The 16,100-nt window shown below is 48.9% G+C and overlaps 3 protein-coding genes across 3 annotated transcripts in view; all 3 read left to right on the top strand.

Moving 5' to 3' along the window:
- The first annotated feature begins 1,327 nt into the window (after window positions 1-1,327).
- mylz3 (myosin, light polypeptide 3, skeletal muscle) lies at window positions 1,328-5,392 on the top strand. The gene is made up of 6 exons (XM_084667991.1): window positions 1,328-1,477; window positions 2,087-2,153; window positions 3,807-3,950; window positions 4,264-4,434; window positions 4,537-4,614; window positions 4,899-5,392. Exons 1-6 carry the CDS (start codon window positions 1,475-1,477, stop codon window positions 4,925-4,927), a joined length of 492 nt encoding a protein of 163 aa, XP_084524117.1. The 5' UTR covers window positions 1,328-1,474; the 3' UTR covers window positions 4,928-5,392.
- A 708-nt stretch (window positions 5,393-6,100) lies between these two features.
- acadl (acyl-CoA dehydrogenase long chain) lies at window positions 6,101-11,279 on the top strand. The gene is made up of 11 exons (XM_084667978.1): window positions 6,101-6,324; window positions 6,972-7,148; window positions 7,882-8,019; window positions 8,318-8,482; window positions 8,668-8,734; window positions 8,996-9,160; window positions 9,265-9,366; window positions 9,551-9,664; window positions 9,931-10,058; window positions 10,413-10,499; window positions 10,686-11,279. The coding sequence occupies exons 1-11, from the start codon at window positions 6,236-6,238 to the stop codon at window positions 10,777-10,779; spliced, it is 1,326 nt and encodes a 441-aa protein (XP_084524104.1). The 5' UTR covers window positions 6,101-6,235; the 3' UTR covers window positions 10,780-11,279.
- A 2,206-nt stretch (window positions 11,280-13,485) lies between these two features.
- LOC146260729 (uncharacterized) overlaps window positions 13,486-16,100 on the top strand; it is a 28,913-nt gene continuing 26,298 nt past the window's right edge. The window contains exon 1 of the mRNA XM_084667733.1: window positions 13,486-13,530. The gene's annotated coding sequence lies outside the window, so the exon portion shown is untranslated. The remainder of the gene's footprint in view (window positions 13,531-16,100) is intronic.

Raw genomic sequence — 16,100 nt, 5'->3', positions numbered from 1 at the left:
CAGCCCAGGACCCCACCAGTGCCTTCCCTCTATGGGGATATTATGGGAAATTATGTTTTTCAACACGTACATACTATTTATACTGGGTAAATTTGCAGTGTGTAGCGGTTTGAGTTCTGTACGTGGATCTCTCTCTGCTTAACTGCCAATCACCAGAGATTGTTTTAATTAGGTTGATACGTTTAGAGTAATTCGGTGCTGATATGTTGTAAATACTTGCGGTTAAATAGACGCCTTTCTGACGTGGCCACAGCTGGAGACACACCTGAACACATCAACACAAGGGTCGTTGACACCGTGACCCAGGGAAAGATCACACGTTAACATTGGTTTAGACCGCATCGACGGCTCGAGTATCAAGTTAATTTGATAGTTATATTCAACACAATTTTGTAGCGTTGTGTTTCCGTCTAAAACATATTTATAAAAACCAATAGCCTACGTACTATAGCTACTTTCCTCCTACTAAGATCAGCACCACGGATAGCTCTTATGTTAAACAATGAGCTCGTGTTAGTAAACAATTATTCATCAACGTGGATGTAGTTGTTGTTGTTCTTACGCATTATGACAACTCATGATATAACTGACTGAAGACGTAAGGTGCCCGTTTGGTGTGAATTACTTTGAAAGGAATATCTTATCGCAGCTTGCCCGTGCGCAACTGTCATCAACGTGGTTAAAACACTAGTTTCCGCGCGCTCATGAGTTTAAACAAGCAGCCAGTTACGGTGAAAGCTGTCAGAACTCTTGGTCAATTGAAACATAAACATTACTTTATGAATTTGTAATTCTGTTCATGGCCAAACGGATTGTAGGCTAAATTTCAAGTGTTGGCGCACCCTTATTGCGCACTGGGCAAACTATAAACTTTTGATCCAAGGCTGCACAATGTTATTGTAGAAGTACAGGCGTCTTATTTTATGAACGGTATCCTAGTTTTCATTTGAGTTTTGACAACCCAACTGTATAACCATAAGAGGAGGGCAGCGCACTCTCTCTGTTTAAAAATATCAAGTTGAAAACGAGAAGCTTTCTTGAGTTGTGTACGCATGTTCAGCGTTCTTATGCGAAGATGCGCCTTCATCACTCTCGGTAAGTTCAAACCGAGACCATTTGAGCACCCACTACCGCTTTCTTGCATGATCAATGAACAAGTCTTTTCCTTTAGCTTTAGTAACTGTGAGTGTAAACGCTGACAAAGACAAGGAGTTTTGAGACAGTCTCTCTTAGCCGACTAAAAATAGATCTGTCCCCTTCTAAAGGCCTGCACCCACTCCGACAGTCGACCGCAGATCCACTTTCCGTTTGCCCTAAGAAAGCTAAAGAACTTCAAAAGCGTCATCTGATCCGCCCTGTGACATCACGGCCGTGACATAAATAAGAAGGGCCTTGACCATGGCTCAGGACCACTCTCTCCTGGGACTCTTGGCTTCTGTTCTCCTTTCCTCTCCTCCATCTCCATCTCTTGAAAATGGTGTGTACTCTGGACTTTTGTGTGGGGCTGTTCCATTGGAGTTTGTTTGAGATTCATTGTGCCGATCTATTCTTTTGTGGCGTTGTGTGTTTGGATACTACCTTAAGCCTAAGTTGCTGCCGCACACCTGTAGCATCAGCGTGATCCATGTTAAGAGAGGATCTGAAGACTAAAAATGTTCCCTTTTTATACATAAAAAAGCCAGCAACTTTGTGGCATGTGCTTTTCCTTCAAGATAACAAGAACGGGGGGTTAAATAGTTTTTTCGTTGGGAATGACACCTTGGAATCTATAAATATTTGTATATTTGCTCAGCGTTAGCGTAACATTTAAATGCATCTCTTTTTCTCACACAGACTTGTTCCTACTTTGTATTTCTATCACTCATTGGCACGTCACTCGAAACTAATATTTTGACGCAAAAATTAGGCCGCTAAATATGTCATAGCGTTGAGCTTTTTGGATCTTGTTGGTAGGCTACTGCACAGAAACAGACCGCCGTGGCAACACACGAACACGCCGGGGTTGTGCGGGAGGGTCCGTGTGTGAGGGTCGGAGGGGGGGGTGACGGAGGTGAGCTCATGTTGTTATGCTGATGTGTTCTGACAGGCCGAAGAGGCACCCGCTGCCCCCGCTGCAGCAGCAGCAAGCGACTTCTCAGCAGACCAGATCGAGGGTGAGTCAGGAGGAGAGAACGCGGAGAGAACGGATTCACTTATCAGAAAGAATTGATTCACTTGCAGAGAGAATGAATTCACCTAGCAGAGATTTCATCCACCTAAAACAAAGGGAACGTATTATTAAATCTAGCAGTGAGAATATATTCATTTAGCAGAAGCTTTTGCAGTCAAATGCTCTGCCATTGAGATATACCAACCCCCAGGAGGCTCAAGGACAACTCCTGCTCCAGACCCTCCTGTCCTCAGCCTCTCCCAGTCAGCCGCTACACGGCCCTGAAAACTGTATTATCATTGATTTCTTTCAAAGTCTACTTAGGTATAGATTTCGATGACTAGTGCCAATACTTCACCCCTGGGCTCGTAGTTTGGATCTGTCACCATGATGCACTGACTTGCCCCCCAGGTTGAAGGATTTCAGCCACCAGAACTAGGCCCGGTTTGGGGGTGTCCCGGACCCACCAGTGTGGACTCCTCCCTGGCTTATTCAGCTGTCGTGGGGGACTTATGTGCCTGGATCTATTCTAGGCAGGGCCACAATGTCTTGTATTGCACAGTGGTCCTTCGTCAGAAAGGTGTTAATCCCCCAGTCAAAGGTTTAAGACGGCAAGGCCCAGGCATCTCCTTTACCAAAGGAATCTGGGCTTTAAATCCCCTCCGATCCCCTTTGTTCCCTATGGAAAGACATATTTGTCTCAGATGGAGGCTACAGAACATGAAAGGTTTTACTGAGAGGTTGTCCTTGAAGCGTAAGCCTACAATGGACGTTTGAGAAGGCTGAGGACGAGAGAAGGTTGAGAGTACAAGGCAACAGGTAAAGGGTGTCCTTTGCTAAGAAGGTCCAGGAGCCTTCTAGGTGTAGGAAATGTGTTTTGAATTACGTCCACAACTATGCATGAATGTGTGTCTTATCAGATCCATGTCATGTTAAAACACAAGGCAGTACATTTTGCCACCTAAAACTAATCTTCAACGTGTTTTTTTAATTTTTTATCATGAAAATCAACATCAGAAATTCCTGCACACGCTCAGTAGGTCTTGATTACGACCGGCGGTGTTGATTACGCTGCTGTCAGCATTTTTATGTTTAACCCAAGTTGGGCGCACAGGGGCCCTGCTCATATATGGCAGGGAATACTTTCAGGGGGTATCCATTGCCCTAGCGATGTTCTCAATGCCTCTCAAACACAGCTGGGGGGTAGGGATTGGGGGGTAGGGAGGGGGGGGGGGTCGGGGGGCAACTGCGGATGCTCAGAAATCACTTAAGAACATGAATCTGTCAACAGATGACTTTCAATTAGGGTTCCTGGAGGAGAACATAGAAATAGCTAAGCCTTGTTTTGATCCCGGCTACCTTGCTGCCGGTCGCCGTGCCCCCAGCTGTTGTGTGCGATTAACGGGACAATGAGGGAAGAATCCGCCTTTCGCTATCTTTGACCTGCGGGCAGCAGTGGTGTGCGACACCAGCATCCAAGAGCTGCTTTTAGACTGAGCTACTTTAGTGTCAAAAAGAGAGCACATTCTGTCTTGTCTATTTTTGTTTTTATTTAGCAAAATAATTTGTACACAGATTTTTTTGGGGGGGGGGGCATTCTGTCACCCACCTCGCTCACACTCTACCCTCTGTTCCCTCTCTCTCTCCCTCTCTCCAGACTTCAAGGAGGCATTCGGTCTCTTCGACAGAGTTGGTGACAGCCAGGTGGGATACTGTCAGGTTGCTGACATCATGCGCGCCCTGGGACAGAACCCCACCAACAAGGACGTGGCAAAGATTCTGGGAAACCCATCTGCAGATGGTGAGGGTCCCTGGGTCATCTTGCTAGCTTCATGGCCAATGCACAACAGTGTCTTAGCAGCCTGTCGGCACACTAAAAGTCCCAGTTCTCCTGTTGTGATGTACTTTTATAAGAGGGTTCCGACAAACTGTCGAAAACACATGTCGTCTATCTAGCAGTAATAAGCAAACACATGAAAAAAAACACATAATAAGATGCTTTATGTTGATTCTTGGCTGGACAGCTGTCAGACAGCTCATGTTCTGTGTGTGTCATTTGGGTCTGTGATCACGACTTGTGTGTGTGATCTCGGTTTCCTCTGTCCTTTTGGCAGATCTGGCTAACAAGCGGTTGGCCTTCGACGCCTTCCTGCCCATGCTGCAGCAGGTGGACGTCATCCCCAAGGGCACCTTGGACGATTACGTTGAGGGCCTCCGCGTCTTCGACAAGGAGGGCAACGGCACAGTGATGGGCGCTGAGCTGCGCATCGTGCTGGGCACACTGGGTGAGTCCCAGCCCTAATATAGACATGGTAACACTACCGCACAGCGTGGTGGAGAGCAAGTGTTTCTTACTGCCCCCCCCCCCGTGTCCCCTTCTCCCCCAGGAGAGAAGATGACCGAGCCTGAGATTGATGCCCTCATGTCAGGCCAGGAGGATGAGAACGGCAGTGTCCATTACGAGGGTAGGTTGGAGGGGAAACCCCTTTGATTTCCCTCACGAAACACTACGAAACACCTCAATGTCGCTATAAATGTACGGATGTGCCAAGAGTCAAGGGTCTGCCGTGTTTTCAACAAAGCCGTCATGTCGTTTAGGACATAAAACCCTATCTTTCCAGACCTGTCACACTGTACTTTGAAAGCTCATGTTTAACTCACGTAGATACCATCTATATTGAGCCTGTGTGTCTCATGTCTCCCTCTCTCTCTCCCTCCACCTCCACCTCCCCTTCCCCCTCCATTACAGCATTCGTCAAACACATCCTGTCTGTGTAATAAAGCCCACTGCTGGAGTGCTGAGGGTGATGGAGCTCATATGCAGACCCCATGGTGTCAGGACATCCACACTGTTTCTAAGACCAATCGAGGAAAGAAAAAGACTATGGGATGTCAAAGCAAATGCGTTTAGTTTTTTTCTTTTCGTCCGTCACTTTTCAACTCCTCCTCCTCCTCCTCTCTTTGGAAGCTGTACCTCTCCGTTGTAGCCCTCCCTCCTGGACCCTCCCCCCCGGGGCGTGTCTTCTCCACTTGGGGGCGGGGTTAGGGGAGGGGGCGTGACCACTCATCAAGTGGGGGTTGTTCCCTCTGTCCCGCTCACCTCCCTCCGTCGCGACATCACGCACCCCAGCAATGCCTAAGGCTGCTGGACGAGATGGTGGATTGGCCGCCAAACCTCCCTCCTTCCCTCAAAGTTTTATTTATTTTCACTCTGTCGATTCAGAATAAACTTTTCCAAAAGTACATCCCACCTGTTTTGATTCTTGGTCTTTGATTTATTCTATGCCCCAAGTATTATACTGTAGCCTAAATATTAGTCTTTAGCCAAACTGTTATTCTGTCACATAAAAATTTGGGGACATATTTTCTTCTTTAAGTATTTTTCTATAGTCGTATAAAAAATGTTATACAAGTCAGAAAAATACTCATAAAATATATTCACAGATATATATTGATATAAAATCGACTTTCCTTTTCTTTTACAGTGGAAAGTTAGCACACGACCCTCAATTGTCCTAGGTGTTAAAAAGGAGAGTTCTTCACACATAATGACTGTAAAGTAATCTAAAAATTAATTCAATACTTTATAGGTTGATGAGAGTATTGACCTGATTGGAGAAAGTATTTAATTACGTCGGCCTATGATCGGATATAGAGACATCAGACTTGTCTGTCCTGAGCCATGTATGGCCACGTCCTCACATAACAAGGTTTTAAATAGCCTCAAAATCACATGAAGAAGCACATCCAAAACTTTTCTCGTGAATTGTATGTGTGACAAATGATAGATACAACTTGTTGGTGATACATTTCAAATGTGTCGGTAAAAACATATTCAATCGTGATTTTGATTATCCTGAAATATTTAATTGAGATGTTGACGATCCTGAAATGAGTCTGGTTACTGGGTTACTGCACGCACTGCTTTACACATATTAAACATTTTCCAGTAGAGGGCAGTAATGTTAAAAGTCAGTTTGAACTCCTGATTTTCTTACTCACCAAGACAGAAGAAGAAGACGAAACGAACAACCGGTGTGTTTCTGTTGTCTAAAAATCGGACGTGTTGAACCTGAAGACGGAAAAATGTTTGTCCAGAAAGCTGTAAAAACCGGTCTCTATGGATTACGAAATGTTTCACGCAGTGGACAAGCTCTTTCAACCGCCCATGGCAGGTGTGTACGCTAGGCTGCCTTCGATATTGTTTGAGCGTGGAACAAACATTGGCATATTATACAGCTAGGCTACCTAGCTCTAACTTGAAACTACATGAAAGTTTTACCATCATACATAAACTACGAAACATATTTTAGATACTGTGTATTTAATCTTAATTTTGGCCATATATTGCTCTGTCCTTGGTCTCTAAACTAAACTTTGTTTAGAAGTTGGCAAGTTCGAGACGTCACTAACACCGCGACCTTTGCCACAGTTTCAGTAAATTGCTCCTGACCCTGTCGGTGCCAACTGATAAGACTGAAGCTTGGTCTATTAATACATCGTTTGTCCTTAATTCATCCGTTACAGAGTTAGAAATGTACTCTTTTGTATTGAATATTAATGCGCCGAAGGGTTGGTATTGCGTTGTCGCTGAAGGCGTCTAGACATATACCAACTTGACTTGATAATTGGACCGTACACCTGCAGGCCAAGCGAAGACCCACTCTCCCGTCAGATTACACAGCTGAGAGATTTAATATCATACGCAAGATTACTTAAATCAAGCCCCAAAGCGTGATTATGACCAAGGACTGTTTCTGGTTTCTGGCAAGTGTGCCCTCATCATGGAATCATGATCCATATCTGAGCTTGTGTTTCCCAGAATGCAACACAGCCAGCCCCAGCCCGGGGAGCCCGCGGCCCCCTCTCGCCCCGAGACGTCCAGCGCCAAGACGCTGATGGACATCGGCACGCGCAGGATCTTCTCCGAGGACCACGACCTCTTCAGACAGAGCGTCCGGCGCTTCTTCCAAGAGGAAGTGGTGCCCCACCACAAGGAGTACGTAGGACCGCCTACATTTGGACCCCCTGTCTTCCATGTTTTAGACGTTTACCTGCTCCGACACGCCCGATTCAAAATAATGGGTTGTCATCTAGTTCAGCAGAAGCCTGGTGACGACCAGTTATTTGAATCAGGTGTGTCGGAGCAGGGAAACGTCTGAAACGTGCAGGACAGGGAACCAATCTGACCTGCAGGGTTCATCCATAGAGCTTCAATGATGCCTGCCTGGGAAGCTCTGGCTTTTGTTTTTGAGATGTTCACTTTGATTGCTGGTATGGTATGGTAAGATAGATATGCACATGGTTTTGTTAGACCAGTCGGTGCTGATTTAGTTTGCATCTCGCTCTCTCTCGCCCTCTCTCTCGCTCTCTCTCGCCCTCTCTCTCGCTCTCTCTCCCTCCCCCTCTCGCTCTCTCTCCCTCCCCCTCTCGCTCTCTCTCCCTCCCCCTCTCACTCTCGCTCTCTCTCCCTCCCCCTCTCGCTCTCTCTCCCTCCCCCTCTCGCTCTCTCCCCCTCTCTCCCCCTCTCTCTCCCTCTCTCTCCCTCTCCCTCTCTCTCCCTCTCTCTCCCTCTCCCTCCCTCTCCCTCCCTCTCCCTCTCTCTCCCTCTCTCTCCCTCTCTCTCCCTCTCTCTCCCTCTCTCTCCCTCTCTCTCCCTCCCTCTCACTCTCTCTCACTCTCTCTCACTCTCTCTCCCCCTCTCTCCCCCTCTTGCCCTCTCTCGCTCTCAGGTGGGAGAAGGCTGGCCAGGTGAGCAGGGAGCTGTGGGAGAAGGCTGGGGAGCAGGGGCTGCTGGGCGTGTTCACCCCAGAGGAGCACGGGGGGATCGGAGGAGACCTGCTGTCGGCCGCCGTGGTGTGGGAGGAGCAGTGAGTGACACACACACACACACACACACAGACCCGGGCATACTTCATGTTGCGGATCTGCCTGGCCCCAGTTCTGTACAGAATGCTGCATAACACGAGGTGGTCACTCTTAAAGCTCAGACCCTAGTCACAGATGTTGCGGTTTGCTGACCCGCCAGAGCAGTTGGGGGGATTGGATAAGAATAGACCTGACCTGACCATGGATTGTTCTGCATTCGCACACGCACACACAGAGACAGACACTCACCCCCCTCTCCCCCTGTGTGTGTGTGTGTGTGTGTGTGTGTGTGTGTCCCAGGATGTACTCCAACTGCTCTGGCCCTGGCTTCGCTCTGCATTCTGAGATCGTCATGCCCTACATCAGTAACTATGGCAGCAAGGCGCAGATCGATCGCTTCATACCCACGATGGCTGCTGGGAAATGCATCGGTGCCATCGCCATGACGGAGCCAGGCGCAGGCAGGTGAGCGCTCACACATCCTTCTAGCACGTCTCGCTCGAGCGGATTGGAAAAATACAGTCAATAATCCACTTCAGCATACAGATTGACTCCCTCCAGGTAGCAACACTTTTGATGTGAGTCTTTGACTTGAAGGCTTCGACCAGCGTCTGCTTGTGTACTAATCCCTCCCCTCCTCGCTGGCCCAGTGATCTGCAGGGCGTTAGGACCAACGCCAAGCAGGACGGCAGTGACTGGATCCTGAACGGAAACAAGGTGAGCACAGGTCTGGGCCGGCGACCTGTCGACAGGCTGAGGGGTTCAAACAGGACCAGACCAGAGGGGGCTCACGACGAGTGCACGTAGCATGTGCCCTAACCTGCGCGGGGGAGGGGGGAGGAGAGAGAGAGAGAGAGACACCCTTACCAACAGGGTTAGCATGAAGGCTGTTTTTATACACGTTTGTTGCCGCGAGTCTTCCAACAGAACCAACACCTCATCCTGTCTCCTCCTCATCCTGTGTCCTCTCCGACCCAGGTGTTCATCACCAACGGCTGGATGGCCGACGTGGTGATCGTGGTGGCGGTGACGGACCGCGAGGCTCGCACGGCAGCACACGGCATCAGCCTGTTCCTGGTGGAGGAGGGCATGAAGGGCTTCCACAAGGGACGCAAGCTGGAGAAGATCGGCCTTAAGGCCCAGGTGAGGGGAGGGACGTGGAGAAGGGCAGGCTCCGGTTACAGCGTTTGTTTGAAGGGTTGGACGAGGCTCACTGCTGCTCTCCTCTCCCCTCCTTCCCTCTCCAGGACACGGCAGAGCTGTTCTTTGAGGACGTTCGTCTCCCTGCCGACGCCCTCCTGGGGAAGGCCAACAAGGGCTTCTTCTACCTGATGAACGAGCTGCCCCAGGTAAGAGACGCACTCTGGGGTCACCGTTACAACACGTGCTCTCAAAAATGAAATCTTGCAAATTTTCCCACTGAGAATCCCCCCCCCCCCAAAAAAAAAAAAACTTTTAAATTGAAAATGGAACGCAGTTAGAAGTGAGAGCTCATGTCTTGCTGACCGTCTCTCTCTGTGCCGTCATTCCCAGGAAAGGCTGATGATTGCTGCCATGGGCATGGCCAGCTGTGAGTTCATGTTTGAGGAGACCAGGAACTACGTCATGCAGCGCAAGGCGTTCGGCAAGACCATAGCTCACCTGCAGGTCGGAGTACTGTCTGACTGGCCCCCCTCACCTTCTCCCCCCCTCACCCGCTCCTCTCCTCCCCTGACCCCCCTCACCTTCTTCTCCCCCCTCACCTACTCCCCCACTTACCCTCTCATCCCCTCACCTCTCCCCCCACCTCACCCTCTCCTCCCCTCAATCCCAATTCCCCCTCCCCTTCCTGTAGCTATGCTGAGTCTCAAGCTTGACGAGCTGTGATTTGAAGTCTACCGTAAACAGCTGTGCTCTCTTCTCTTGGTTCTCAGACCGTGCAGCACAAGCTGGCCGAGCTGAAGACCGACATCTGCGTGGGTCGGGCCTTCGTTGACAGCTGCCTTCAGCTTCACGCCGAGAAACGCCTAGACTCCAACACAGCCTCCATGGCCAAATACTGGTGAGGACACAAGTGACTCCTGAACCAAATACTGGTGAGGACACAAGTGACTCCTGAACCAAATACTGGTGAGGACACAAGTGACTCCTGAACCAAATACTGGTGAGGACACAAGTGACTCCTGAACCAAATACTGGTGAGGACACAAGTGACTCCTGAACCAAATACTGGTGAGGACACAAGTGACTCCTGAACCAAATACTGGTGAGGACACAAGTGACTCCTGAACCAAATACTGGTGAGGACACAAGTGACTCCTGAACCAGAGTTGACCTTTTGAATCGGTCCTCCCCTCACATAGCTGGCTCCCTCTGACTCCTCCCACCTCTCTCTAACTTCCTGGTTGCTCCTCAGGGCGTCCGACCTGCAGAACAAGGTGGCCACTCAGTGTCTGCAGCTTCACGGGGGGTGGGGCTACATGTGGGAGTACCCAATCGCCAAGTGAGTTTAGGACGGTTACTGTCAATGTGCACGACACACAACACAGTGTTTTTAACAGGCTGCTAAGACAGGCCTTGTGTGCTCACTAAAGATATTTCTCTCTGTCCCTTCATCCGTCTCTCTCTCTCTCTCTCTCTGTGTCTCTGTCTCTGTCTTTCTCTGTCTCTCTCTCTCTCTCTCTGCCAGGGCTTTTGTGGACTCTCGTATCCAGCCCATCTATGGAGGCACCAATGAGATCATGAAGGAGCTGATTGCTCGCAATATCGTGAGCCAGAAGTGAGAGGGTAGCCTGTCCTCCAGTCCTGGAGCACAGCAGAGCCATACGTCCAGGTGCTGGACCCAGCCAGGGTCCAGGGGCCTTGCCTACTCCTGCCTTTAAGTACTGAGTGCCTACTGAAGACAACTGATGGCACTCTGTGTCCTGTCCTGATTGAACTTTTAGATGTGAATCGCTTCTGTCCTCTAATGGTTAGAATTGACAGTTTTGATATCGCTCAAACTGCAGAGAGAAATAGAATTAATGCACTTTGGGATTGTATATTTTCTTAATCAAGCCAGCTAAGTATTTGTCTTCCATTTGCATTGTATATATCTTTGTATAGTTCTATAAATTATTTCATATAAACAAAGTGCCTTAACCCACAATTGAAGTACAGATACATATATCCTTCTTGAGATATTGCCATACCAGACTGTACTACAATCACATAGCTCACTCTTGGCTGGGTTTCTTTGTATCTTGTCTCAATAACACATTTTATTAAACATTTATTAAAGCTTTCTCGCGTATAAGGTATTATTTTGATTGCAATTGTATGCTTGTCAGGTTCGCTTTAATTCAACCACCTCACAAACGTCTTGTGACCAGAAACCTGCCCCAAATACTAAACATTGCAATCTTCATCTGTAATGTTGTTTTTCAACCGCTAGATGGCAGCGTGTCTTAATGTTGAGGCAATACCAGGACCGCAGTAGCCTGGCTCTGCCCTCTTACGTACTTCCGTTCAATTTTGATTTTGCTTCTGTACTGCATCTGGGCTTGAAGTACGTAAGTCAGATGTCTCAGGTTAACTTTCTACCTGTCCAATCAGCAAACAGAGGGAGTGGCTGAGAATGATGGAAGTTGAAGTCTTGGACTAGTTTGTGTTGTAGTTCCGTAATGGCGGCGGAGAAAGATGCGAGCGAAGCCATTTGATTCGTTGTGGCAACGCTGCCAAATATCCAGAAGTTAAAGTTGGAGCAAGAACAATCTTTGATCCCCACAGGGTTCGTTTGATTTTCCAGCTTGCTCCGTTAGTTGTGAAGGAGTTGGCTAAGGCGAATGCCAGCGATTGGCTATGCAGATCCAGAGTGGCTCTGGGCAGATCCAATAGTTTTAAACTTCAACAGAGTACCTTGCTTCAAGGAAGTGAACACTTGTCAATGGAGTCTGGAGCCCAGACCGCATCACTGCTGGAAGTTATTTTGTGGTTCCGTTTGAGTGATCTGAGGCAGCCTCTGTTCTCATGGTCCAGCCTGGTGGGTTAGGTGACGTCCCCTTACCACCAACCAAGAGATACCAAAAAGTCTCTCCCCTCCTCCCCCCATGTCGCTTTGGCTAAACAAGCACAATACACGTGCTACGTGACTCTCCTGAAAGGCCAGGTGGTGACTGACCCAGTCCCCGCCCTGCAAACCTCACATCTATTCAGTGCGCTGGTTACAGGGGGACTCTTCAGGACGCTGGTTACAGGGGGACTGTTCAGGAGGCTGGTTACAGGGGGACTGTTCAGGAGGCTGGTTACAGGGGGACTGTTCAGGAGGCTGGTTACAGGGGGACTGTTCAGGAGGCTGGTTACAGGGGGACTGTTCAGGAGGCTGGTTACAGGGGGACTGTTCAGGAGGCTGGTTACAGGGGGACTCTTCAGGAGGCTGGTTACAGGGGGACTGATCAGGAGGCTGGTTACAGGGGGACTGTTCAGGAGGCTGGTTACAGGGGGACTCTTCAGGAGGCTGGTTACAGGGGGACTGTTCAGGAGGCTGGTTACAGGGGGACTGTTCAGGAGGCTGGTTACAGGGGGACTGTTCAGGAGGCTGGTTACAGGGGGACTGTTCAGGAGGCTGGTTACAGGGGGACTGTTCAGGAGGCTGGTTACAGGGGGACTCTTCAGGAGGCTGGTTACAGGGGGACTGTTCAGGAGGCTGGTTACAGGGGGACTGTTCAGGAGTGTCAGGGGAACATTCCTGTGTGTCGCTGAGAGCTGGCTGTGATGAGGGACTGGAGCACTTGCCCGCTCACAGCTGTCTGTTTAGGGGGAAACATGCCAGAACGCTCCACCTCGCAAATTCCTCTGAATGTTCTGTGCCAGTGTCGGCTCGGGCGCAGGGAACAGCGCAGGGAGCAGTGCGATGCATGTGGAGCAGCTGCTCTCAGATCAATCCTTTTCTCTCTGCTCGCCCTCCCTCTCCTCTTCCTCCTCTATATGCTGATCCAGCCCCCTCCTCCTCTCCTGCTCTCCCTCTGCCCTCCCTCCCTCTCTGCGCTCCCTCTCTGCTTGCCCTCCCTCCCTCTCTGCTCTGATCCACCCTCCTACTCCCCTCCTTCCCTCTCTGCTCTCATCAGTCCTGCCCTCAACCTGCACAGCTCTCCTGTCCTCTCGTCTCCCTTTCTCCTCTCTGCTCTCCCTTCCTCCTGCTCGCTGCTCTACAGGGGCCACACCCCTGCATCTCACCAGGGCACTGAAGACCCCGGGGTGGTGTGTGTGTGTGTGACGGCTTCTTTATGATAGCTCCCCTTGACCACATGCAGTATACCCATCTGGGTCTACCATATGGTTTTGTGTCACACACCTTAGTAAGAAACTGGACACTAAGCTAGTAGTATGTGTCAGAGAAATCAAGATTGTAACCGTCACTATGTTTTTGCGCCACTACAGATGTATTTACGGTAGATAAACTGCGATGGGAGGGGTTTGAGTGTCCGACTCCCCATTTCATTGTCACTCTGGCTCAAGGCACGCTAGGGTATTTATACCACTTACCGACCGAACAGGTAAGGAATAATCTAGTTCTATATTTTTTTACTGATTTAAAGCACACGTACATGTAACATGTTCATCAAACATTACGTAGTGGCTAATTAATACCACTTTGTCGATTGTTAAAGTTCTATAATTTTTTTGAAACGTTGAGGGTTTTTTTGAAAGTGTTGCTGCCCACTAATCCGTATGTTGTTGTAGTCATTCGTCATTTGCTTTTTATTTACAATGCGCATTGTAAGACATAACTAATTTGTCAAATGGAGATTTCGTGCTCAACGTGTTGTGCTTGGAGAGTGAAAAGATTAAGCTGGCAAAAAGCCTTTTTGTGTGGATCCCTCACGCTATTATATTTATTTTGCCTAGTCCGAAGCTCTTTTATTTAGTATTCTTTATTTAATTTGACTTAACGTGTCGGTTTGAAGCCTCTTTTATGGGTTGATTGACCAGCAAAGTATGGGAAATCTGCGCTCGCAGCTCAGCAGAGAAATGCCTTTTGTTCAGGTCCACGCCTGCATGGTGCTGAAACTGATGCAGCGGCGTCGCTGGCGAGCCTCTGCGGCAGACAGAAGACATACCGCTATTCCTTGCCGACACGCGGTTAAACCACATGGTATCTTAGTCCAAGATATGTTTCAATGTAAAGCCTATAGATCGGTTTTGTTCTAGACACATTTACGAAAACGCGTCGGTTGTTGTGAAGGATTCACCGGTTGGTTGGCGAGTTGTGGGTAGCCAACACCATCTCATGTATAGCACGCACACACTACGCTGCAGGTGTTTTACGTGAGGGTGTTACACCAGTGTCCCATAATATTTGGTCACCAGTTTCCTATTTTCTGACCATGTCCCCGAAGGCGCGTACCTTGCAACCCTCCAAAATATGATACAACGACCTTAATTGAAGGGACAGCATAAGACTGCCTCTTGAAATGGACGGCAACCTGAGCATCCACCAGCTGTTCTCAGCAGCCTTCTGATGGACTTCAGCCAGACTATCAAAGATGCAGCACACACTGTCAAATTACACTTGTAATACTGAATCACTTGCTCTATAATTGCCCCTGACTGTTGGTGAACACTACAGCTCTGTAATTGAGGGCCTCCCTCTGTTGTTTTTTGACAGCTGCCCCCCCTGAAGATACTAATTAATCTCTATCTTTCCTTTGGTTCTGGTGGACCTAATGCATCCCAGACAGCCTCTGTGTACTGTAGATGTCAGGGTCATTTCAAATTGTGATGAAACACAGGAAGAGTTTTGATTTGCGATGGCGGAATGTGAAAACATTCCTGGCTAGCTTTGAGGCTGAGAGGTCTGTGTTGAATAAACTTGCGCACCATGCGCACACTGATGGATGTTACTGTTGCCCTGCGCCTGGTAGGTAGCTCATGTGAAGACAGCTGTATGTTCATGTTCAACAAGTTTATTCCCATATGTAATAAGTACAAGTGAAGGTACGTTGGATCTCTTTGGTTACGGGGGGGGGGGGGGGGGGGGGGGGGGGGTCATGGAGTTCAGACTGCCTGACAGTGGTCAGATTCTGGAACCTGTTCTAATGAGATGAGCCCCAGGAATCGGGAGCCAATCGCTTCACAGGGGTCACATGTTTATTCCCGTCCTCCTCCTCTGACAGACGTGAGTCCAGGGAGCAGCATGGTGTTTTGGGTGCGAGCCGCCCATCTCTCCATGAGGGAGAGGCTGGCCAAAGCAGCAGTGTTGCCAAGCACACCTCCCCCCCCCAAGGCCCTGGAGATTAGTGGGGTCTGGGCTTGGCACAAACTGGGTTTGACAGAGTACATTAGCAGCCCTGTGGGTGTGTCTACTACCCCCTCCCCACCATCTCTCCTGTAGGGCCACCGTCTCGTCAGTACAGATCATCAAACATGCTGTCGATGGAATGACCTGATTTACCAAAGAGGACTAAGGAGGGGGAGGAGGGAGAAGGTAGAAGGGGAGGAAAGAAGGAAGGAGGCATATGGGGTTAGAAATAGGGAGAAAGGAAGGATGTTAGGGAGGAAGGTGACATATGGAGTAAGGGAATGTGAATGGATCAAGGCTAATGGGATGGAAAGAGGTAACAGAGAAAGAGAGAGAAGGTAGGAAGGAAGTGTAGGCGAGTAGGGAGTGTAGGCGTTGGGGAATAGGGCTCAGGAGGAATATATGGAAGGGACAACAATGCAGGTATATAGGGGTCCTGTTGGGGAGAAGAGTCTAGTGTTTGGACACTTATTGTGGTCGTTTTTGTTGGCCAGGAAAGCAGTTTCTGTCCTGTGCCACTAGGGAATGTTAAGTATATTTCCCCACATCAGCTTTGGTTAGGTGTGCTGTCAGAACAGAGCAATCACAAGACTGCTCCCCGCAAGACTTCCTCACACACACTCTACCTCACACACACACACACACTGCCTCACACACACTGCCTCACACACACACTCCATCACACACACTTTGTCACAAGCTGAGGCTATGTGTTTTTAAATACAGCTCTTTATAGGAAGCAGTTGTGTTTTGATCGAGGAAGGCTATGTTCTCTGGAGATGTTGAACAAACATGACGCTAATTTCGTTTCAGACAGAACAATTT

This window comes from Hypomesus nipponensis, chromosome 12 (genome assembly GCF_054491055.1).
Source record: "Hypomesus nipponensis isolate SF chromosome 12, ASM5449105v1, whole genome shotgun sequence".
Lineage (NCBI taxonomy): Eukaryota > Metazoa > Chordata > Actinopteri > Osmeriformes > Osmeridae > Hypomesus > Hypomesus nipponensis.
The sequence above is the reverse complement of the archived record's forward strand: the minus strand, read 5'-3'. Positions and strand labels throughout refer to the sequence as shown.